The 25,835-nt window shown below is 43.1% G+C and overlaps 2 protein-coding genes across 2 annotated transcripts in view; both read left to right on the top strand.

Annotated features, from left to right (window-relative positions):
• Positions 1-12,762, top strand: part of EXOC4 (exocyst complex component 4) — a 399,307-nt gene extending 386,545 nt beyond the window's left edge. The window contains exon 18 of the mRNA XM_052680722.1: positions 11,402-12,762. Within this exon, the coding sequence (XP_052536682.1) occupies positions 11,402-11,639 (238 nt within the window). The 3' untranslated portion in view covers positions 11,640-12,762. The remainder of the gene's footprint in view (positions 1-11,401) is intronic.
• Positions 12,763-21,889: 9,127 nt separating this feature from the next.
• Positions 21,890-25,835, top strand: part of LRGUK (leucine rich repeats and guanylate kinase domain containing) — a 50,575-nt gene continuing 46,629 nt past the window's right edge. The window contains exons 1-5 of the mRNA XM_052681159.1: positions 21,890-22,148; positions 23,268-23,375; positions 24,009-24,090; positions 25,142-25,242; positions 25,715-25,796. Of these exons, the coding sequence (XP_052537119.1) occupies positions 21,978-22,148; positions 23,268-23,375; positions 24,009-24,090; positions 25,142-25,242; positions 25,715-25,796 (544 nt within the window). The 5' untranslated portion in view covers positions 21,890-21,977. The remainder of the gene's footprint in view (positions 22,149-23,267; positions 23,376-24,008; positions 24,091-25,141; positions 25,243-25,714; positions 25,797-25,835) is intronic.

Consider the following 25,835-nt stretch of genomic DNA (forward strand, 5'->3'; position numbering starts at 1 on the left):
GGATCTGTTGAGATTGTTGGAGGTAAAATTTCACCAAGAACAGACAGGAGAAGCCACAGTTGTGCTGTGCACAGCAGCATCCATGCTCACTCCGGGGTAAGCAAATGTTCTTTCTTTCAGGAGAAGCAGACTTAAAAAGTAGTAATTGAAAGTGACTTTCTTGCTTTGCCCACTACAATGCTGTAGAGAGGCTGTGACTTTCCCCTCTTTTGCCCTAGGCATGTTAGAGAAGGAGAAACAATTCAAACCAAAAATATTGCTGCTAGAGCAAATGAGTAACAGCTGGCCATAAATACATCCAGCCTGCAAATCTGAAGCTTTCCAAGCATCAGAATTACTGAGAACTGGCGTATTAAGTGTGATGAGATGTTCATGTGGGCAGTGACCAACAAACAAGGCTTGGAGAAGAATGCTGAAGCCTTTAATCTTTAATTCCTTCATTGAGGAGATATATAGATGAAGTCCACAGCTTCTGATCATCTAAAAATCTGGCATTAAATTCACATTGGTTGCCTGGTTTCTTTATAGTAACCAGCCCCATATAGCACTTCAACTCAGTATAATGTACTTTAGTGCAGAATGAACTGGCCTTGCACCATTCCTTGTCCATTCATAGGTGGGAGGTCATTGCCCTCAATCCCCTTAGGTTATGGTGGTGGTAACTCCTTGCTGAGGTGCCCATGGGTAGGGTTTGAGGCTGCTATATGGTTTTATTATCCTGCTTGCTTGGATAGATCTTGCCCAGTGTTGAGAAAGTAGCAATCCATGCACTGGATATTAAAAAAACTTTGAAAGAGTGGTGAGGCATTGGAACAGGCTGCCCAGGGAGTTGGTGGAGTCTCCCTCCCTGGAGGTGTTTCTGAAAGAGGTGGATGTGGCACTGAGACACGTGGTTTATTGGACACAGGAAGGTTGGTGGTTGGACTGGATGATCTTAGTAGTCTTTTCCAACTTTAAGGTTTCTGTGATTCTGTTCTTCTGTGCTTCCTCAGTCACAGAGGTTTCTAGACTTGCACAGGATAATGGATGGTGCTACCAGGGAGAAAACACAGTAGTGCTATGAGGCAAGTGAATATAAAAACAAGGACTCTTGCATGGGAAGCATCAAAGTTCAACATACAAATGATAGCACACTGATTTTTACATCAGCTTAGTCATAAAAGCTCTATTTCCTAACTCTTGAAGCTACTACAGCATTCAAACCAAATGAACAAGGATGGCAAGAAAAAAAAAAAGTAAATGGGAGTTTTCAAGGATTTTTGGCAATTTGTCTGACCCCAGCGAGTGGTTCAAGCCTCCTTTCAAGCATCTACGGTCAACCTCAGACTCCTGCAGGCAGATTCTGGCTTGGTGGACCTCACAGTTTACATGTTACATCCTGTTCTGCCTAGCAAGCAGATGTGTCCTTCACCCATCGGTGACTACCAAACATTCCCCTTTATATTAAAAATCAGCAAACATGCACCACTGAACATCTCCCCCATTACAACATTGGGGTTTTTTTATCTGGTTCCAAGCCACTTGATCCTAAATAAAAGTGGTTGTTGGGCTTGGTTGTTTTTTTGTTGGCTTTTTTTCCTCCCAGTAATGGTTGTTCCCAAAGGGTAGCTAAAATTGTGTTATTTTTTGCTGACTGGAGCAATCTTTGCAGTAGTTTCCATCGAACTGCTGACACTCTCTTCTTTAGGGCTACATTCATTTCCACATCTCCTCTCATTTATGCATGAGGCAAGGGGAAAAATTGTTTAATATTCTTTATAAACTGGCATATGGTATAGATAATTTTTTTTCTTTTTACTATATGCAGTAAAAATGCAAATGTGTGTAGCTTATTTGCAAATGCTGGCATTAATAACTGATATTTGAACAGGCTGGATTAGCACTTTTACTGATACATTTAAAAGATTTTTTCCAATCATTTGCACACTCAAAATCAATTTTAATACAACATGCAAATTGAATTTAATTTTTTTTATTTAAAACTGCATTTATCTGCTTGAACCATTAAATTTACTATTTAATATGTACTTTCCAGCTCACTTGGTTAGAATTTCATTGCTCTTTATCTGTATAAATTTAATTAGCCTTGATATCATCAGTATATTATAGAACTAATTAAAGATTTAGATAAGTGCTGAGGGTGCTTATTTAATACCCTATAAAGTTCCATTTGGAGAGTGAGAAATTCCGTCCTTCCTTGTAGCAGCCAGGATGGAGCTACAAGGAGTGTCTCAGACATTGTTTTTGAAAAATATCATTTGATGGGTTTTAATGGATTTATCCTTCCTTTGAAAAAGCCGTGTAATTACTGTGTATTCCTGCACAGTGTGAGGGTGGCTGCTGTCTTTCAGGGAATGGTTTGTAAATGATCCAAGCATGTGTTCCCATCCACGATGATGCCATCTGAGACAGAGATCCCCACATGCCATGTGTCCCCAATAGGGCATGGAGCCCCAAGGCATGAGGGACAAACTGTGGGGAGAAGGAAATAAGAAGCAAATATAAGCAAATAAGGAAATATTAACAACAACAACAAAATAGTTATATAATGCATATCTTAACATCAGAGCCCAGATTTGTGCCTTTATTTAAGGGCTCTGATTTGCAGAAATACCACATGAAGAACCATTATGCTATCAACTCTCCTTTATTTCTTTCTCTCGTGTTTTATTTTTGATTGCAAACCGTTTCACGTCCTGGGCACCTGCATATTTTGGCTTTTTAAGTGCTCTTAATGTTCTTAATGTTCTGCTGCTGTAGGAGCACAGCTTGTGGCCTCCTGCCCAAGTCGTGGTGTATGGTGATGGGACATCTGCTTTTGGGCTTCCAAGAGGCTGTGGATGAGGCTGCCCATGGTGCAGCTTGAAAAGGTGTAGATCACAGCACCACACATACATTTTTGGCTGGTTTAGCCTCATTCTAGGTTCCCTCTACAGCCCATAGGTACAAACACATCCTTTTTGGCCATAGTTCACCCTATGCTGACATCAGAGATGCCCATTTATTTACATGGTTGTAAGAGGAGCTGAAGTTGACTAGATGTTTGGACATGTTCTTTGTGGCCTTTTTCAAACTCCGTGACTAGCACAGCAATGACATTTGCGATGTGGACAATTAAACCCATCTGAATTCCCCATAAGTGCTTTGGGTTCTTCAGGAGGCAGAAAATGGACATTACTATTGTTGTGCCCAGAACTGGTCCAGATTAATTAAAAATCAAGAAGGAAATCTTAAAAAAAAATGACAAACAGGATATGCATTCATCTGTGGAATAGTGTCCTGAGTTTGTAATGATATTCTCTCCTGTGTTTTAGGGCTATGAAATGCATTGAAGAACATGGTTTAAGACAGGCAGTGTTTAGGGAATAGGTATATGTAGTAGGTGCCTTCCAGCAGCAACTCCTATTTTGTTATCATAAGCTCCCAAAATGATTGAAGACCCAGCATCCGTGCTTGCAGCCTCTTGTTTTAAAATGCTGATCACTGGATGACCTTATTGCTCTCTTCAACTCCCTGAAAGGAGGTTGTAGCAAGGTGGGGTTTGGCCCCTTTACCCAGATAACAGCAAACGGACAAGAGGTAATGGTCTCAGATTGTGCCAGGGCTGGCCCAGGTTGCATATTTGGAAACTTTTTTTCTCAGAAGGAGTGGTGAGACATTGGAACAGGCTGCCCGGAGAGGTGGTGAAGTCGCCATCCTGGAGGTGTTCAAGAGAAGGGCAGATGTGGCACTGAGGGATGTGGTTAGTGGGCATGGTGGAGATGGGTGGGCAGTTGGACTAGATGATCTTAGTGTTTTTTTCCAACCTTAATGACTATGATTCTGTGCAAACATCATTGCAGTCTTCATGAGGTGTAGAAATTACAGCAGTTGCAGGTTTATGTGTATTTTCCATTGACTGGTATTGCAGTTTTTGAGAACTCGCTTTGCAAAATCTAACATGCAGCTGTTTATCCCTCCTGTCCCATCTCTGGTGCCCAGGTAACCATCAGCTCCATCCCCCATGGGCATCTCTTCTCATTCAACTCAGACCCAAAACTCTGTCTTCCATATTACGTGAACCGAAGTTACCTCATTTCTTTCTGCACCCTCCCTTCTTGCGCTCGCTCACCTCCTCCACGTGTGTGAATGTAATAGTTCTGCTGAGATCTGCCTTTATCTAAATGAAGTGACTTCATTACTGCAGCTTTGGTCCTTTGTTCCTTTTCAAGTACATATTCATTGTTCCATCTTGTGGGTGCTTTTTTTGGGGGTGTGTGTGTCTAGATTTAGTCTGTAAGTACTTCATACTTCACCTTTTTTACTTTCTTACTAGATTTCTTATTAGAGTATTGTAAAAGTGACTCCCTAATCCCCCAAAAGTGCAAGAGATAAAGCATAGAACGTTTCTTTTGTCCCCTTTGGGTAAGTCAGCACCCAGCTCCAAGTTCTGCCCTTCTGAATCTGCTTCAGTCCACATCATTACAGAGTAGGCACCCAGTTGTATAATGAGTGAATAATTAAAGTAAGATTCTCTATTCTTAAACATCACACTGTTCCTCTGAAGGTCCTTCTCTTAAGAAGAGATCAAGTCATTCTCAGGGAAATCAGAATTAAATTTTGAATTCACCTGGCCATCTTTTGAAAAACTTTTGTGTATGCAAGCCTTGGGTTATAGGTTGGCATTAGCATTTGTATGTAGAATGGTATTAATAGTCCTCAGAGAATCTTGTCTCAACCTGATTGCCTTTTCAGAGATTTTTTCTTAATGAGAGAGCCTCTTCATTTTTTTTCCCTTTCTCCAAGAGAAGAGTTCAAGTTACCATCTTCTTTGATAAATATACTAAAAGTGCATCTTTGGATTCCTTTTAGGCAAGTTGATGTTCTGTTTTAAAACTGATATTTAACAGAAAGAAAAGGAAAATTTTGTAATTGGCTGGCAAAGAAGCTGGTGGAGTCACCATTCTTGGAGGTATTCAAGAAATGTGGAGGTGTGGTACTTAAGGGCATGTTTAGAGGGCAGTACTGGTGGTAGGTGAACAGTTGGACTAGATGATCTTAGAGGTCTTTTCCAACTTTAATGATCTTCTGATTCTGTAATTGGCTTTAGCAATTTTGATTTGCCTATGAGAAATTTTTTGTTTGACCTGGGAACCATTTCCATCTGTGATATGTCTTCATTTATTTGTTGTTCATACAAAGGTGTTCATATGAAGTTAGATTTTCCTGGACCTCCTAAGTCAGCAGAAAGGGTACAGCAATATTTGAGCTTTGGATTGGGCAGTGAGGGCATTTTCTTTTGATCTTGGATACCTTACACAGTCCTTCACTCCTCATCTCAAAACAGAACCATCAACCCTGAGGCTGAATGTAAAGGAGGCTTTAGCTAGATGTTTACCATTCTGCCCACAGGAAGCCTTGTCTGTGGAAGAGGGGTTGGAACTCAATGATCCTTGAGGTCCCTTTCAACCCAAGCCATTCTATGATTCTGTGATCCTGAAGAACTGAAGTCTTGGAGGGAAATGGATGTCTCCTTCCCTTTGTAGAACAGCAATTGTCAGCACTTCCACAGGAAATTAGGAGAAATCAGGAGAGATCATAGAATCAAAGAATTGTAGGGGTTGGAAGGAACCTCTGGAGATCACCTAGTCCAGCCTTCTCTGCCAAACCAGATCCCCTCAAGTAGGTCGCACAGGAAGGCATCCAGGCATGTTTTGAATACCTCAGAGAAGGAGACTCCACACCTCTCTGGGCAGCTTGTGCCTGGGTTCTGTCACACTTAGAGTACGTTCTTCCTCGTGTTTGTATGGAACTTCCTGTATTGCAGTTTTTTCCTGTTGCTCCTTGAAGTATAGCTGCTCACCACCAGAAAGAGCTTGGCCCCATTGGACCTCAGCCCTTAAAATATTTACAAGCATTGACAAGATTCCCTCTCAGACTTCAGCCCCAGATCTCTCAGCCTTTCCTCCTAAGAGAGATGTTCCTCCAGGCCCCTTGTAATCTCTGTAGCCCTCCAGGGGACTCTCTTTGGCAGTACTCTGTCATTCTTGAACTGAGGAGCCCAAAACTGGACACAGGACTGCAGTTGTGGCCTCATGAGGGCAGAGTAGAGGGAAAGGAGAACCTCCCTCATCCTGCTGGCCACACTTTATTGAATGCACCCCAACCTGCTATTGGCCTTTTTGGACAGAAGGGCACAACTGCTGGCCAATCTGTTGTCCACCAGGACTCTTCGGTCCTTCCCTGCAGAGCTCCTTTCCAACAGGTCAGCCCTTTAACTATAGAGGTGCATGCTGTTATTTCTCCCAAGTGAAGGACTCTACACTTGCTCTTGTTGAACTTGATCAGGATCCACTGTGCCCAACTATCAGCCTGTCCAGGTGTCACTGAATGGCAGCACAGCCTCCTGGTGTGTCAGCCACTCCTCCCAGCTTTATATGATTAGGAAACTTGCTAAGGTGGGATTCTGTCCCTTCATCCAGACCAATGATTAAGATGTTGAACAAGAGATACCCAACACCAACTCCTGGGTAACATCATTACTTACAGGCCTCTGACTGTACTCTGTGCTGCTTATGTCTGTGCTGCTGAGGCAGTTTGCATCTATCTCATCTAGCCTGCATTTACTAAGCTTCATTACGAGGATGCTGTGGGAGACAGTGTGAAAAGCCTTGCTGAAGTCAAGGTGCACAACATCCGCTGTTCTCCCCCCATCTACCCAGTCAGTGAAGACATCGCAGAAGTCTACCAGGTTGGTAGGGCATGATTTCCCTTGGTGCGTCCATGCTACTACTAATAATCTTCTTTCCTTCCAATTTCTTGAAGACAGCATCCAGAACAAGTCACTCTGAAACAACTTGTGCTCCATTTATTCATTTGCCTTAGGGATGAACTCAACAAGCCCTATCTACACATTTCAGCATAAGGCAAATAAATACTAACAATGCAAGTAAGCATACAAATAAGATTTCCCTGACGAGCTGAGTCACCCAGGTGACTTTGTTCCCATCAGCCACGTTCCTGACTGAGGTGGGTAAAGATTCCTGATCTGTTCTCAGCTCTGTTCTCTTCTTAACCCAAGTATCAGACTGCTCAGTGGATCGTGGTGCCCAAACTCATGATCAGTTTAGGATAAATCATCTTACACATGTTTAGCTGTGCTCACATGGAAGCCAACGGAAGGCTTGGGAAACGAAATTCATTTTCCAGTTAGGTATTTTAATCTGCTATTATTATTTATTAACCCATTTGTCAGATGATAGAATCAACTTTTGATAAATATTAATTCTTCTTCCTGGCTTTAAATCTCAACTTTAAAAACCAGAGCAGTCTGCCAGCATTTCACTGAATAGAGATCTCCCTCACCTGTCATCCATTTATTTCCCCCATCCCTTACTAACTTGCTTTTCACAACCTGCTCTTGATAATCAAAAGAGCATTTATAATGGCAGGGACAAATACACTTCTGAAAGTAAAATGAAGAGCCTAAATAAAAAATCAGAGAACAAGAGGCTCATCCCACTCACTCTTTCATATTTCATTATTTGATAACATCAGAAGATGAGTCCATCAGAGCTGCTTGGGCAAAGGCAAACAGGAGTGTGTCTGATCAATATTTATTAATACTTTCAAAGACAAGGGAGGCAAAGTTGAGCAGACTTCATAATGGAGTGAATAATTACTCATGCAAATAAAGTTTGGCCAAAGGCAATGCCATGCCAAAGCAGCAGTTTTTTAATTGCTCCCAATTAAAAATGCATACCTTTTGCTCACTCGTACAGTCTCGCTTGCTCTTTTTTTTTTTTTTTTTTTTCATTTTGCAGGAAATTTTTAATTAAAAAATAATCTGATCCTGAACAGAGTGACAGATGAGTCCTGTGTTTATTAGGTACGGAATTCATCTGCAGTAACCCAGGATTTGGGACAGGCTAAGAAGAAAAGCAGTTGTAAGGACAGAGTAAAGACAAGGTTTGCATTGAATAATGGTGCTGCAGACAGAGCAACTTTAGCATCTCAGCAGAGACTATGAAGTGGTAATGGTCACCCAGATGCCCATTGAGACCTTGACCAGGTGTAGAATCATAGCATCAATAAGGTTGGAAAAGACCTCTAAGATCATCTGGTCCAAACGTCCACCTACCACCACTATGGCCCACTGAGCCATCTCCCTAAGTACCACATCTCCATGTTCCTTGAACACCTCCAAGGACAATGACTTCACCCTCTCCCTCAGCACCTGTTCCAATGCCTCACCACTCTTTCAGAGAAGTTTTTCCTAATATCCAACCTGAACCTCCCCTGCCCATCACCATCACAGAGCCAGCCTGAAGAACCAGGGGATGCTCAAGGCTGTGCCCCAGAGTAATGCACCCAAAAGGCATTTAAGCAGTAGAGGTGGAACCAGATGGGACAGATGCGCAAAGGGGCTGCAGTTATTTCTTCTCCCTCCTGATCCCCTGCTGCAAAGGAGAATCAAAATACCAAAAGGAGAATGTTCTGAAGAAATGCTCTGAAGCATTCTGAAGGACTTATCTTGCAGAAACTGGAAACTGTTTTAGCACATGAGAGCAAAATTGGTAGCACAGCTCCAGCCTCCAGTTTTCTCTCTGTATAATTGCATTCTTGTCAGACAGTCTCTGAGTTTAGAATTTGCCTGATGGGGAAATAAGTAGAAACATTCCAGGTGCAACAGTTAATGTTTCTCTGAGAATATGGCTGGGGGAAGGTAGAAGTAGGAGGGATATCTTATTCTTTTAGGTTCTTCTTTTAGAAAGACCAAGAGTTCCATGCTTTGAGCAGAGCCTTCCATCTCAGAGAGATTGCCCCAGCCAAGATACACTCTATGGTGTTTTTCCCAAAATCCCACCAGAACTGGGAAAAGCAAAATTTCATTTCACGTCTGTTCAGCTTAAAATATCTGAAGGTGATCAATGTTTCCTAAATCTCACTGTTTACTTTGGCAGCTGTACTGGTTGTTTTTTTTTATACTTTGTGTATATAACTGTACTTGAGATATTGCCAATACCCTCAGAGTTAACCTAAGAGTAGATTTCTCCCTGTGTATTGAAACAGCTTTATAAATAGCTTAATCTTGTTAACATGTTGAGGCTCACAGCAGCATCTGGGCACTTTGTGCTTCACTGAGTGAACACACCAGGATGCCAGAAGGATGCTGTAGAGCCCGCTGGTAGGTACTGCTATTCGAATTTGGACTCTTTGGCCTTTCTGCAGCATCCCAGATAAAACTGTTTAATTATTCTCCATCTGTTCCAGTGACTGGAGGTGAGGATTCTTTTAGTCTCCTGCCTTCTGAACCCAGAATTAAGAAGTGCAGTCCCAGAGTTTAGTGGCTTTTGTTGTTGTTCTATCAAAAGATAAAATTTGATGCCATGGCTTTCCAGGGGACCAAATCAGCCTTGCAGAATCTTCTTACCTGAACCCCATGGGTACTTTCAGTCATTCTCTGAAGCACTGGCCTCATTTGGCATTATCAGAATCACAATAGCTGATGAGTTTGTAGCTTGTAGGGATCACCCAAATGCCATCTGTAAATATCAGCTGATACAAGGATATGCAGGGTCTCTCCCATCCTTACATATCCACCTGCCTTTGCAGATGTACAGTCTGGAATCCTTCTCTTAAGGGGGGATTTGAGGAGTCCTTCTGATCAAAATTGCTGCTGAACAGTTCTTGACAATGCTATTCTTAAGCAGCTTGCATGGTTCCCATTTCTTTTCCAAGAGAAAAGAATTGTATTGCAGAATCACAGAATATCTTGTGTTCTCAAGAAGCAAAAGTTAGCCTGCCCAGTTTTCCCTTGCTTCTAAGGAGAGCCATGTGCCCTTGTACCAGAGCCCAGCTCAGTGTCCCCTGGGACTGTTGGTGATGCTGGAAAACTCATCCTCCTTCAGTTTCAGGATTTTGTATTCTGCATCTCATTTGTGTGGAGCCTAACTGATTGGTTTTTCAGCTTGTTGTTTATTGGCAGAAGCTATTTTTTATTTGCTTCTTGTACTTTCTGTGTGTACCTCCACTTGCACAAGCAGACTTCCTTCTTCTCTGATCACTGAACACAAATCCTATCAGTCCTTATTCTTGGAAGTGATGGTTTTTGAGTCCCCTTCCTCTAGGTGCAAGCCTTCATCCCACCTGGTCTATGATAGCAGTGATGCTGCTGCAGTCTTTCAGCCACAGGAGCAAAGTCTCATCTCACAGCAGCAGGCAATGTCTAGAAGGAGACAGCGGATGAAAATGCAGAGCTCTGAAGCCCAGGAGCCTTGGCCACACAACCAGGCACGAAGCTGCAAACACATGGTTTTGTTACAGCCAGTTCCAGTCATTGCTGCAGTGATTTGTAGTCTGCTGGCAAGCTGCATGCTCTGCAAAAGCACAGCTAAACCAGACCCAAGAGCCTGCAAAGTAAAGAACAGGAGGAATTTAATATGCATTTTTGCCATGCTTGCCCTGATTGTTATTTTAATGCAGTCAAAGAGCAGAGAGAGGGAACGAGGTGATAACTTTTCCTGGAGCCTTTCCTCTTGGGTTTTAAATAATTGATCCTACCAAGACATAAGGATTAGACTGCAGCCTTCTCCTGCAGACGCATGGGGAAGTCATGCAAATGCTGGAAGTAACAGTGTTTGGTTGAAAGAATCCTTGCTGCAACGTGATGCAAGAAAAGGGATATTTTTACTTCTTCCCTAAGCTTTTCAGACCCTCATTTCTATACAGGACTCTGTTACATCTGTGCAAGTTACACAGTTTACCAGTTCCTCTAGAAAAAGGAGTACTTTCTATCCGTGCACCACTTCTTTTTCTTTTTTTTTTTTGCTTGTTTTGATACCCCAAACAGACCAAAACCCACAGCCAAGATTCACTGCTCCCTGGATCTTAGTACTGTGGAGTCATAAAGGAGAAGCTTCCCCTTATCCCTGTCTTTGAAGGGTCTACCCAGGTTTGGGACCCCCTCTGCCTAAAGGAGCTTTGTAAAACGTTATGCTTGCACAGCTTCCCCTGGACAGGATGCTTTTCTGTTGGTATTATCTAGATCACAGACCTGCAAGAGATCTTTCACCTTAGTACAGGGGGGAAATTGAGACACAGAGCATGGATGTGTGACATCTTGGCTGAAGGTAACAATTAGCAAAGAGGATCCCTCAGTTCCCCATAATTTGTGTTTTGAGTATAGAAGTGTTGGGAGCAGGGAGAGTAAGAGGTTTGCTCCCATGCACTTCTGCACTTTGTATTAACTTTGTGTTAAATAGGAATGCCTTTGCGCTCTGCTTGTCCAGCACCTGATGCAACCTTCTCAGCTCATGGCAGTGCTGAATAAAAAAATAATCACTGATGATATCCTATAGAATTAAAGGTCTGGAGCATCAAATATCAATACTCACCAGATGGTTGTTTGCTTGTTTTCCAGGCAGTATTATGAGATGCTCTACAACACAGCAGATGAGCTCTTAAACCTGGTGGTGGATCAAGGTGTGAAGTACACAGAGCTGGAATACATCTACGCCCTGAACTTACTGCACCGGAGCCAGACGGGTGTGGGAGACCAAACCACACAGAACATGAGGCTGCAGAGGCTGAAGGAGATCATTTGTGAGCAGGCTGCTATCAAACAGGCCACCAAGGACAAGAAAATCACCACTGTTTAATCTGCTCAGCTGCAGTGAGCAGCAGCGGCTGTCAGGTTGCAAGTTCAGATTTCTGTGTTTCTGTTATAATTTATGGCAAAAGAATGTATCTTCTGGGTGACCACTAGCGAGAAAGGAAATGCAATTTAAAATTTGGTTTGGGGATTTTCTTGGGGTGGGGGTTGATGTGTAATCATGTAATGCTTCCTTAATGTGTTCTCCCAGTAGTGGTTGCACTGCAGGAGGAACAGGCATTCTGGTGGAGATTTAGGTGGGGTGTTTGGCTTTGCTCTGTCGCTGCTTTGCCTTGGGATGTAAGGCAGGATGGAAATAGAGATTTCACACTGGCTGAGGCCAGAGCCGTCAGTGAAAGTTCAGACCACACTGAAGTAAAAAGCACCATGACATTATTTGTTGGTAACGTGGGATCGTGATGATTTTGAAGCTGTTCCAACAGCATTGCTGCACGGGAAGCCTGTTTCAGCTCTGCCATTACTTTTTGCAGTGACAGTCATAGATGCATTTAGTTTTCTGCTGTTTCCACTGCAAAGAGATCTAGTTGCTTATTCCTCTAGATAGTAATAAGCCAATTCTCGTAATGGGAGGTAACGTGGGACCATTTGTTTCCACTTCTACTTTTTCATTATCACAGAGCATATGGCATCAGTTCTGCAGCTCATACTGCACTGGATGATAGTGAATGTAGGAGAAAATTGTCAGTATAAAGGTGATAGCTGAACTTAATTCTCTTTTTCTGAATATATCTTTAGAATGTGCCCAGCTCAGAAGATATTTTCTAATCACCATTTGATGTGCTGGAAGGACACACAGTAGCTCAGCACTGAATGCTCAGCAAGGGCAGGAGGAGGGCACATTCTAGCTTTGCAGAATGAGGAGAGCTCACTTCACCGTTCTGTCCTGCCTTGGCCATTTGTACCTGCCTGATAAAAGATTCCTTATTCACTGGGGTTGATAAGTTTATGTCAGCTTTCCAAACCAAGGATGCACTGCACTTGTATTTGTCAGGTGAATAGCAAACCCGGCTGAGTTTCGCATTCTGAGATGGGTTCTCTCTGAGCTGTGTAACTGCTCATGCATCTGTCTTGAAACTTCAGAATTAAAAGATATTTGAGGACTCCTCAAAGGCTCTGGTGCTTTGTTTTTTTTAAGAATGTTTGTGGTATTGAAAAGATTCTTTTCCAGGTCCAAAGTCATATGGTGTCCTCCAAGAAGTGGTCTTCTCAATCAATCAGTCCAATTCCCAGCTGCCACAGTCTAACTGAACAAGAAGTTTCACAACCGCTGCGTTAAAAGAACCCAGTAATTCCAATTGTTAAGAATCCTTTGATTTCTGTTCTCATTTTTTTCATAAACTCAGTTTTTCGTGTCAGTTTTGGCCATTAAATCCAAGAGTTCATTTCTTTCAATGAGTAATTTGCATGAGTAAGAGTGGAGAGCAGCCACCATGATCATGCATGGTGATGTGGGATCTTCCTGGGACAATACATGAGCTCTGTATTCACTAACTGTGGCATCCAAGATGTGCTGCAGAGAGGATGCAAGACAGGAGCCTGTTATGGATCCAGACATGGCAGGATGGAAAAGAAGCTGCACGGTAAATGTAAGATAGATTTCAGACCCTTTGAGGTAGGTGTGGAGCTCTGAATTCAGGCTGGGTTACTGTGACCTAAAGTCAAACTATTTTGGATTCCATTTGTCTCTAATTGCTTAATAATCTGAGATTGCCTCATCTTTACACGGCTGATCTCAAGCTTTGAAGTCCACATTTTCTACCCACTGAGCAGCTGTGCTGGTAGATGCCACGACACATGAAAATAAGAAAATTTCAAATGTACCAATCTGTATTCTTCAGAAGTAAATTATTTAAAAGATTTGTCTTTGAATTACACATCACATTGTCCATCACACCACCATAAGCAATAAATACCAAGTCCTGGTATTTACAGACCTGGGTCAGGTCTGTTCACTATCTTGAGGTGTGAGAAGGAATTTGTTGGACTGCAGAGTTCAAGAACAGCATGGCATGACTATGAAGAGAGGAGAGGCAGTGACATGCTGGGACTTACCTAGATCATGGGATCAAGAAACAAAAAGGTTTTACAATTGAGGTCATTACACCACATACATGTTTCCAGATAGCAGGGATGGCACAGTAACAATCCTCTTGCTACAACACACCTGGACAAGATGAACAATGAGGGGGTTCTTTTGGCACCAAACCTGCCTGGAACAAAGAAGTCCCCTTGTACAGGGTCTGACTTCCATCTTGGCGTTTGTTGCAATCCTCTCTCACTAGTAGAGGATTGAGTAAGTGGGGGAAAGATCTTTTGGGAACACCTTGTGTTCATTAAGCTGTTATTGTGGGTAGAGTCAAGCTGTTTTAGTAAAGAAGTAACTATTCATACAACATGTTGGCTTACCCTCTCACACGGTCCACACCCGTCCATGCCCATCTGGAGCCACAGTTGGGCTCCAAACCCAAGGGTGGTACTCACACGCCACTGGTTTCTGAATAGGTGTTTGGAAAGGCTCTTGAGAACATGTCTCATCAGATGTCTTTATAACTCATCATTTCCATAACAGCCACCACATACTTGGAACAGGTTGCCTAGAGATGTGGTTGGATGTCCTGTACCTGGAGATACTCATGCTCAGGTTGGACCAGGCTCTGAGTGACATGATCAGGCTGTAGATGTTCTTGATCATTCCAGGGGAGTTGGATCAGTTGGCCTTTAAAGGTCCCTTGCAACTCATACCAATTCTATGAGTCTATGATTCTATTCTTGGGTGCTGTCCAAGTTGTACAATCTCCTTGATGAACTGTATGTGTGCCTGCAGTATGGTGCAGATTTGGCAGGCTCTGGTTGTCTCTGGACAGCCTGGTCTAGTGGTTGGTGACCCTGTACATAGCAGGGGTGTTGAAACTAGATGATCGTTGTGGTCCTTTTCAACCCAGGCCATTCTGTGATTATGAATTTACTACTTCTTGCAAATTCAAGACAAGCACAAGTCTCTAAGCCCTTGGAAAACTTTCTCACATTACTTTCCTTGCAATCCTTCAGCACGTTGTCTTCTAGTAACTGTCCATCTCAACGTGTGGAATGTACTCACACAAATTCAAAGAGGGCATTCATAACACATTCAGGGCAAATGATGGGCTCCCAAAGGGAACAAACTGTGAAGGTCTTGAAAACCGTGCAAAGACCACAAGAACCCCTTCATCTTAGCAACATGGCTTAGAGTATAGTGGGGATGGTTTGGTGGTTGGACTTGATTATCTTAGTGGTCTTTTCCATCCTTAATCATTCTGTAATTCTGTGCACAACTATATAGGGTGACATACCCTTCTGCCCTGAAGGAAGAACCTATCATCAGTCTTGTACTTTCTTAGGAGACCACAGGTGTCGTTGCCTGTTCTGTTCTCTGCACCACTTCTTGCCTACAGTGGTTTTACAGTCCTCATGTAACCCTGCAAGACACAATGTTTTATGGACAGTGCTTAGGGATGTTGTTTGTAATGCAATGTGAAATGCTATCAGCTCCACCAGCCCTTAGAAAGTGATTGTTACACGATGTGGCCCTTTGGTGCTTAAAGAGACAAGGAAGTACTCCTCCAGACCACAAAATGAAATATTTTCATGGGAGCTGTAAGAGTTCATGAGGGTTTCACAATTTCCCCTTTACAGCCTCATAATCTTTACTGGGTTTTAATTATCATGCTGTTTTGAAGCCTGTGCCAGACATAGAAATAGAAGGTAAATTGCTCCTGTTCCTGCCACGGTTGTGTATCACAGTATCACCACAGTTACCAGCTCATCCTCTCCCAAGTACCTCCTCCCTGCTGGCAACCTCTCGATCAAGGAGAATATAAAGCTGTCTGATCAACAGGTGCTTATACAACTATATGAATGTGCACACGCATGTTCCTATGTGTATATATATCACTATATATACATACATTTACACAGGGGCCAGAGATATTATGGTGTGGGGCCCTTCAACCCCATAAGCTGCTGTAGATGTGATGAGTGCAGCACTGAGAGACAGTGCTACTGGAAAGGTTTCCTGAGCAGTCGTTCTACAAAGTCTCTCTTCTTGCCTTTTATTGGCTGTGCTTTTGTTTTATTAGCACGAGTCATAATTGCAAATTTCTTTTTCAATGTGATACATGGCAATAAAGAAGAGGGCACTCAGAGAGCAGGGGAGAGCTGCCAAGAGGAAATTAGCATTGCAGTAATGTCAGTCCTATTGCTCTTAGGCAACTGGGGAACTTTTTGTAGGGGGAAAGGGAGACACTTTCCTGAGCTGAGCTATGGAGAAGTCACACAAATGAGCGGTGGCCGCTCATACACTGATCCTTATTCTTGGGGATTAGTTCCCATAACAGGAACACACTATGCTGCCCAAGCCTCATTCATCGCTAGACCTCAGCCACAAAGCTGACTGTGCTCTCATTTCAGGAATTTATTACCCTAGGCTTCATTCCCCCTAGCACTTTAAATACCCAGTGACCCATATCAATTATATCACAGCAGCAACTTGAGCCTCAGGCAAGGCTGGATGTCCACTGGTGCGTATGTACATCGCAGGGTATGTTGTGCCCTGAAGAGTTTGTACTCAAAACAGCCGTGATGGATGATAAACTCAAAGGAAGCTGAGATGCAGGAAAGTCAAATGATGCTCTTCAGGCCATGGTCCCTGGGGTATCAGCCCTGCTCTCATTGCTGGGCAAATGCATCTTGTCTACCCAAGCTGTACGTGCCCCGTAGTTCACATTTTACCTTTTTTCTTCAAATGGGAAGCGTGCTCGGAAATGAGGTATTTTACTTTATTTTCTGTTCCTTCATTTGCTGACCGAAGCTAACAACTGAGCCAGGATGAAAAAAAAATGAGGTGGCTGCGGCCAGCATATAATCATTAAATTTGCTTTTGGGTGACCTGTCTGAAATTCATCAGGAGCGATTTATTGGGAAGTTCATTGCATCAGTGTTCATTATTTACTCTGTTAGGCTTAGGCACAGCAGCAATCAGTGGAGAAAATTGGACTGTTAGGGCCTCGGACTCCAGTGTTTGCTATTTCCTCTATGGAATTGCAGCATGAAATAGATTTGGCGCAGACAAATCGCTCTGCTGCTACAATTCAGTGTGCACTTGGCTACCTCCATGGCTCTGAAAATTGGAGAGGCAAAAGCAGGCCTGGGGAAAAGGAAAGAGAAATAAGAAGCAGCCTGAATCGCACCCACTGGTGTTGAGCGCTTCCAAAGCTGTGCCCCATCATCACCATGAAAAGCTGCGCCTGCAAAGTTGGCTGAAGTTGGATCTCAGTGGGATGCACAGTGCCTGCTTTACACCTTGCTTCTCTCCCTGCTCAGGAGCACCTTGGCAGCATTTCAGGTTTCCCCTTTCCCCGTTCATCCAGCTGCGTCTTTTTATTGCCTAGTACTTACCGGTGAATCACCAAGAGAGTTTGCATGGGTTTTTTGTGACTGCAAAGTGCTATCAGAGTGCCAGGGCTCCCTATAAATCTGCTTTGCATGTGGCACGTATTTGGGAGCTGATTGTTTTTGTAATTGAATTGTAAATCAATGTGTTTAAGGCCAGCGTTTGCCGTTAACACTTCTGAGTATTAAATGTTCCCTCTGTCGATACTGGGAAGGTTTTATTAGAATAATAACTGTGGATTGAAAGCTTCAATTCTGGATTTTTTTTACATTTTCAGTTCAGTGTTTGCTGTTCCAGAGCCAGGAGAACTTGGGGAACAATTCACACTGCAGCCACACAACATCTGAAATGCAGCAACATAAGACTGGATGTCTAGGGATTATCTCCCACCCTTTTTTGCCACATGAGCCCCTTTGGGCCCTAACAAGCCATCTGGCATCAGCAAATAAATGAGTTCTCCATGATTAGCAGAACTGGGGGCATTTCTCACCTATCTGAACTACTGCTATCCCTACCTTGAGCTTTAAGCTTGTGAAGTTGAATGCAATGAAGGCTCTTTAAACATGTTTTTAGTACTGTGGCCACTTCAAAATGTTGATCTTCACTGGGCCAGGCTGGCCATGTTGTGGGTTGCCCTTTGTCTTACCCTCATCTGTTCTCATTCCTTGCTTGAATATCAGCCCAGAAGATTTATCTTTCCTTGGTGCATCCAGAAATCCTCCTTCTCACATGAAGAACAGGATCATGTCAGATGAGGCTATGAATAACTGAGCCTGCACACTGAGCTGTTGCTCATTAATCACTCAGAAGAGAAGCCCAGGCATTTAAGGGAACTGTAAAGTCTCTCATCTGCATGATTAGTTCTTTCCCAGCTGATGATAGAAGGACATTCTTTGTACAGTTCTTGTTTTTAATGACTCCTCGAACATCAGTAGGATGCCCCCAAAGCACTGAGCAAATAGAGACAGTCCTTTTTGTCATCCCATCAGGAGAGTCCTTCCCGATTACTGAATGCAAGGTTGGATGGCAGGGACCTTGAGACATCTTTGTGCACACAGCTATCATGGAAGGGTCACCCGTGCTGTGTGCAGAACATGGAGGAAGGGAAGGCTGAATAAGAGGAGCTGAAACACAGAGATGGCAACTCACCTGATGACTTTGAGGGCATCAGCCCCAAATCAAACCCCACACATTCTTGCAGAGTCCCTCAGAGTGAACTGCTACCCACAGAGGTATCAACTGGCTGCCAGCAAATGGTTTCTTCAGTGGTTCCTGTCCATCCTAGCCTTCCAGGCATGCAATAACTAAGCAAGCCAGAAGGCCAGGCTAATATTTTGGGGCTGGGGACACCAAACCTCAACAGGGAAATGACCTACCAAGAACCATGGGCAAGCTGAAGTTAAAAAGTGATGGCAGCACCTAGAAACATAGGGGGATGAAGAAGAAGCAGAGAGAAATGCATAGATCTTCAGAACTGGGCACAAATCCACAGCATAAAAATAGATGTTGCTCCCAGCAGAAGATGGGCAGATAGTGTTTGGCCATTTGGGTTGGCCATTATAAGCTTTTCATGTGCAGTTTGTTCAATGTAATTTTTGTAGGAAAAACTCAGTTTTTGTTTTAGGTGCTAGGGAAGGAGAACACATCATATCTAAGGTAATCTCCTGGTTGGACATGCTGTGCTGGACTAGAGGTGCAACAGAGAAAGGGTGACCTTTCCCATCACCCCACACATTTTCTGCATCCACCAAAACTACCTTTACCACCTAGGCATTTTCTAATCTGTTTCTTTTTCTTTTTAATAGCCCCATTCAGGAACAATCTGTCTCTGGCCCAAAATACATAAGACTCATTTCACTCCCATTGCCATCCTCCATGGAGCAAGGTCTTAAAGAAGCCATTTCAACTCGGAGCTCATGAGCCAGCAGCTGGTCCCTGCATCACCAAGCCAAACAGATGGGGTGGGGAGGGGACAAGGAGGGAGGACAAGCATGGTTCTGAGGTTTTAATAACCCTTACTCCTGTCTGAATCATTGCAGATCCCAGTGGAAGGGCAGGCATTTTCCAGATGGTAGGAAATAAACTCTGGGAGACTTCCATGCAGAGAACTCATTAGCCCGGCTGGCATTGCTCCAAGCTCAATGGCAGCCCATCTAAACTTTGTCTGGACCTGCCCTTTTTATATAATCTGTTCCAGTGAAATCTCCAGCCTCCTTTTATAGGGACCAGCTGTCCAGCTAGTTGGAATTTGATTACATTGTTGCCTTTGCCTCTTGGAGAGCTTGGAGCTCAGGCAAGTCTCTTTCCTGCAAACCTACAGCACACCAATCCAAGCATCTCAGCTGCTTTCACACCTCTGGTCAGCCCACCACTCTTCTAATGTTAACCTGCCTGTGCAATCCAAGGAATAAAGAGGTATTTGGTATTGAATGTACATGCATGTAAACGGATTAAGTCCAGCCACAGCTAATGTTGTTATGCTTTGCACTGGCTGCAGTGATTTTCTCAGTCCCAGCACACGTCCCTATGGGTGTTTCTGCTGTGGTAGGTGCTTATGGATGCAGTAGAGATCTGGCTTAGCTGGCAGCCTGCTCCTCTTTTTGTGGTTGCTGGATGTCAGACTGCCAAAGCTGTCATCTGGAAAAAGAGGTACTCTGCAGTTTTCTCTGTCTAAAACTTCATAGCTTTTCCATAGCACAAAGCTTGCCGAGCTTGTAGATATCTCAAAGCCTTTTTAGTGTCCTTTGAACAAGCCCCACTGAAAGGTAAATGTTTCTGCAACTCAATTGGGTTAAAGGTGTGCCACCTCTCTTGGGGGTGACCCATCTGCCCTCTGTTTTAAAATATGGGAGGCATGATAAGAAAACCTCCATGACAGTTGAAAGATGTAGCAAAACTGTGCTATTTCACTGCAGCAGTATTTTACAGCCAGAAAGCTCATGAGCCTTGTGCAATATAAAGCTCCATGCAAGTGACGTTTCAGGTTTGCAGAGAGCAGATATTTGTGCTGTACATGCTCAGTGTTTGCTCACTGTGTGTTGGCTGATGGTTCTCCTGTGCTTGTTGAATGGGGAAGGCAGTGAGAAGCCAGGTAACACTGCTTGGCCAAATGAGGTCAGCCCTCCCATGTTGTTTGCAGTCCAGGGTGTGAATGGAGAGGAGAGGAGAGGAGAGGACAGGAGAGGAGAGGAGAGTTGGAACCAACCTAAAAGATCACCAAGTCCAACTGTCTGACCACTTCAAGGCAAACCAAAAGTTAAAGCATATTATTAAGGGCATAACCCAAATACCTCTTGAACACTGACAGACATGGCACATCAACCACCTCTCTAGGAAGCCTGCTCTCATCAAGCAGCTCCTGCTTGGCTTTGAAGCTCTGGCATCAAAAGAAGCATGGCCAGCAGGGCAAGGGAGGTGATCCTGCCCCTCTACTCTGTGCTGGTGAGGTCTCACCTAGAGTAATGTGTCCAGATGTGGAATCTTCAGTACAGGAGAGACATAGACTTGCTGGAGCACACCCAGTGGAGGGCCACAAAAAATGATCCAAGGGATAGAACACTTCCCTAGGCTGAGAGAGCTGTGGCTGATCAGCTTGGAGAAGAGGAGGCTCTGGGGAGACTTGATAGTGACCTTTCAATATCTAAAGGGGGGATGGGAGAAAGAAGGGGACCAACTCCTTATCAGGGTCCATTGTAACAGGACATGGGGAAATGTTTTCAAATGAAAACAGGGAAGATTTGGACTGGATATAAAGAAAAATAATAAAGGTGGTGAGACACTGGCAGAGGTTGCCCAGAGGAGTGGTGGATGCCCCATCCCTGGAGGATCACACTGGAGCAGGCTCTGAGCACACTGATCTAGTTATAGGTATCCCTGCTCATTGCAGGAGAGTTGGACTAGCTGACCTTTCAAGGTCCCTTCCAATTCAATCAATTCAATGACCCTATGATTCTAAAAGCCTCCCTGTGCGTATCCTGACAGGACTCAGCCTTCCCCTTCAGGATTTTCCATTTCCACAAGCTCTCCATCCTGTGCCTTTGCTGCCCTCCTCTGAACACAGCCCCAGCCATGCCCTACCTGGAGAAGAGCCATTGCAGGGCAGCCACTGTGCCCAGAGGGCTCTGGGAGGAGGCACACGGTGCTTAATGGAAAAGGAGTAAATCTCATTAAGGGTTTTAACATTTATGGCTGGCGAGATAATGAAGGAAGGCAATTTGGAGTAGCTTTATTGCTGTTATCATAATGTTTCCCTGAAGCACAGAGATAAAAGTCAGCGGATGGTGTCCATAAGGAGGTTTTATGTCCTTTTTTTTCTCTCTCTTTTTTTTAAAAAAACAACAACAATTGAAATCAAAGATGGGTGTCCTTTAATGAACACAAGTGGAGAAGGCAATTATGTGGCAACGAGAAGCTGAATTTCAGGACTGTCAGCTGGCTGCCATGGCCCACGTTGGAGAGCCACTGCAATCAGCACGAATCCATTGTCTCCCACATTAAATTGTTTTACCATGAGGAGCTGTATTCTCCCCATGGGTCAGAACACAAACGAAGGAGTTGGAACAGTAAGAAAATAGCTGGGTGAGGAGTTTGGCTGAGGAGAGCGCCTCTGAAGCAGACTACAACTCCCAAGATGCTCTGCGGCACGCATGTCCCCTACGGACGGAGCCGCGCGCAGAGAACTACAACTCCCAGCGTGCACCGCTCCAAACACCGCTTTCTGATTGGCTGGCTGTCGAGATGGCGCGGATGGGGGGAGAGGGGAAGGCGGCGCTTTTCCCGTCTCCATGACAACGAGAGAGTAAACAAGATGGCGGCGGCACGGGCTGAGGGCTGAGCTCGGTTGCGAAGCGTCGATAACGCAGATTTCTCTGCTTCTCTGCTCATTTCTCACAGTTCATGGCGGGGACCGAGGAGAAGCAAGAAGAGCTGCCCGTTCCTTCTTCTGACCGCCAGCACGACTTTTCCCAGGGGCACTTCGAGGGGTCCGACCTGCAGTACCACCCTCCTCACCAAGAGGACGAAGAGGAGGAGAAAGAGGATGAACTCAAGGATTTGCATCCCACAGAGGTTCAGCTCAGAGCTTCCCCTGCTCTTTGGGAAGGGGTGTGCCTATAGGGACAGTGTCTTTTCCCTCCTCATCTCTCAGGGTAGTTGTGGGGGGAAAAGTAGAGAGGTAATGAGGGCAAAAGGAAGTGATTTTCATTTCCCCAACAAGAGAAAAGGATGCTTTGGTGCTTCATTTTCTTGTTAGGATCCCTTCCATCCCTACTGTATCCTGGAGAGTTCTATATTGCTCCCTACCTCTCCTTCTATGAAGAAAAAGACAAGCTAACATATAGATTGATTAATTAATCCAGGGAATATGAATTAGCAAATTAAGTCCCTTTCTTGCATATACCCCCAGCCCTGAGGTTAAATAAGCTCCTGGATCTACCTTCTTGGCTGGGCTTTTGTGTCCACTGCTACAACAGTCATGAAAATATCTCTGCAGTCACCGTTGCTATAACATATAGGTGTAATAATTTAAATGATTGCCACTGGAAACATTATTTATCCTTGTCTGTAGATAAGGGATCATTGTGTGACTTCTCTTGGCTCATAGGAATTTCACAAGCCATTGGCTTATTTTCTCATTAAATCTACGCAGTGGTTCATTAGTGCCATCTGTCAAGTAGCCTCTTTGGCAAAGAGTGTTCTCTGAAGAGTAGCAGTAGCTGCTCATGCTGAACAAATGTAAAGGGCCTCCAATAATGCGTGTATTGGGGTATACAACACAGGGGTTATGTTAATGCTGATTTGCCGAGATGTTAACATCCATAATCAATGTGAGTTTCATGGCTCAACATCTCTGAAAACAGGCTGAGCCTGTAGATCAGAAAGTTTAAAAAAAAAAAAATCCCAACAACAAAAAAAAAGCATTGGAAAGATTGACTGCGAACCTTTTTCAATGTCTGGAGTTAGCATGTAAAGTGTTTCTATTTATTAGTTTTGAGGGCTCTATTCATCCTTCTTCCTAATGTGTAGTGCCTTAACAAAGTGATGGAGCACTTAAAGTAGCATTTGATTGAGGTCTTATATTAAACTGTTCCCAGTTGCAGCTCTTAGATTCTATAAATTGGAATTTTGTTTCATAAATCTCCCCTAAACCCGTTCCTCTCCCTTTCCCTCCTTCCTGGTGTTTTATAGGAGTGTTTGGAAGGAATGTTGGATGAAGACACTGTGGCTGAGGGTCTCCACAAGCTGGGGCGCTCAGCGCCTGGTACTGAATACGTTTATCTTAATCTGTCACTTTCAGTAAGTATAAGTGAAGAGCATCATTGTAAAGTGCTTTTCCACTCAAAGGTTTCTTCTTTGTAACAGCAAATAGTTGGCCTGGTAAAATAATGTTAAGAAATAAAATTGTCTATACGCATCAATTTCCCATATCTGGGACACTTGATAAGACACAACACAGCTTCTACTCACAATTGCCACATCTGGACTGTTCTTTTCACTTAGTTGCAGCAGTAGTAATGTTTTTTCATGCTTCTTTTTCAGGCGTGGAAATGTATCTTCATTCTTTAATCAGCTAGAGAAAGAAACAGAAGAACATGCTAAACATTTAAGAAAGCTGCATTCAGTGTCTTCTGGACAGAAAGTTTAAATGGTTGCCTTAAATATTTCTTGCTGTAGGCATCCTTCTGTGGAGCCTTGCTTCTGTGGCACTATTCCTAGCTGCAGCTGTGTCGTGATTGTGCTCTAAAGTATTCTTTTGACACTCTCTCCATTAATGTCTGGTCTAACATGCTTTCTGCTGTTCTGTTCAGAAATCCGGCTGGAGGGACCTTGGGGAATGTCTTCAGTGTCTTCTGATACTTCACATCTCTTGAGAGAGAAAGGCAAGGTTATACAGTTAGTTATTAAAGTCTCTTTGCTTTATTTTTCCAGGGTCGTGAGTTGAGCAACATTAACATTCTCTCCAGATACGTCCACCTACAGAAGTTGGAACTTTCATATAATAAAATTAATGGTATGTACTAAATACACTAGTAAATTCTTGGATTGTGAAATCATTTAAGATAAGAAATGCAGCGTACCGTGTAGGCTTAATATCACAAACCTTGGTCTACATTTTAATGGCATAACTATGCTGGTTCTACAGACTGAGGCAATGGCTCGATCTTGTCATGGATGATGTATGGACTGTTCAGAGTGCTGCACCAGCATATGCTTATCAGTGGGAACATGGAGATTATTGTCCAGTTTATTATCCACAACTAAAATGCAAGCAAGCATGTCAGTACAAGATTAAGGTTGAGACTTTGCACATACAAATGTCACAGTGTGTAAAATTATGGCTGGTACAGTTTTGCAAGCCTTGGGCTATCCTTCCTCAAGGTTTTCCATTGTGGACCAAAGAACAAATAGCACACTGTATTTAGAGAGATAACTAATGGAGACTGAAGTAAAACCTGTTATTTTCCGCTCCTTTCCTCTGCCTTGTATCCCCCAACTCATCTTTTTAATTTAACATGAAAACAAATGATCTGTAGTAGCAGCAGATTACAGTTTTGCTTTCAACTTCATTTCAGTTGAGGTGCTGAGTTGTGTCATAGCAGCACTTTGGTAGGGTGGCACTTCTCTGTTTGACAGACTGTTAGTAAAAGCAAGCCTAGGTCTGAGCAGAGCGTGGACTTTTTTGTAGCACTCGTTATTTAGTTATCAGTAATGACTCAAATACTTTTCTCCAGTAATTAATGTTAGGACAGAGGTAGTCTCTCTGTTACTTTAAAGAGAATTAGAATACAGAGCTATATTATGGCTCACAGACAAATATGTTTCCTAATGGAGATTTTATGTAGAATTTGAATATTTGTTCTTTGATGTTTAGTAATCATCTTTTTTTTCTAGTACAAGGCATTAATGTATCAGACTTCTGCATTTCAAACACTGCTTTCTGAATGTGTAATCACGAGCTGATTTTCAGTTGCTATTGAACATAATTATCACATTCTGACATGATGACATCTGCATTTACCTATGCATTCATGTGAAGCATTTGGCATTTGTTTTGTTATTAGATCTTTCTTGTGTCAGTCAGATGCCTTATTTACTAGAACTGAATGCTTCCAACAACAAATTGACTACATATTTTGGTTTTAAGCCACCGAAAAATCTCAAGGTAAGTTGCAAATAGATGCATTTTATAGGTTCAATTCAGAATGTTTTTTTAAATCAACTTTAGACATTGTATTTGGATGTGTGCAGAAGCCAACTTTTGAGCTTTCCTTGTTCTTCTCTGATACTTCATTTGACGTTTTAGTATATTTTCCAAACCTCTGGGTGTTTTACATTGTACGTTTCAGTCTTTTATTTTCTTACACCTTCTGAACCTCAGCATTCCATGGGAAGGTGTATTTTTAATACGTATGCATAATTGCAGGACCTCTAATGTTATGTTTGTTTGAAAAAACGTAGTTTTGAATTCCTCCTTGTAAAAATGAGCCTTCCTGCTTAGGTTCCAGTACTAATGTTGATGTTCTTCTAATGTCTGTAAAATTGATCACAAGTTTAATATAACAGCCATTTAATTTCACAAGACATCTATAAGTGGTGAAAAAAAGAAAACTAATTTTGTCTTCCTTTCTCTTTAGGAAGTAGATTTTTCGCACAATCAAATACCTAAAATGCAAGATTTGTCAGCATACCAGTCATTAACTAAACTCTTGCTGGACTGTATCCTTCATGGAGATTTGAGTGGAAGAAATGTTGCTT

This window comes from Tympanuchus pallidicinctus, unplaced genomic scaffold (genome assembly GCF_026119805.1).
Source record: "Tympanuchus pallidicinctus isolate F22 unplaced genomic scaffold, pur_lepc_1.0 scaffold19, whole genome shotgun sequence".
Taxonomy (NCBI): Eukaryota; Metazoa; Chordata; class Aves; order Galliformes; family Phasianidae; genus Tympanuchus; species Tympanuchus pallidicinctus.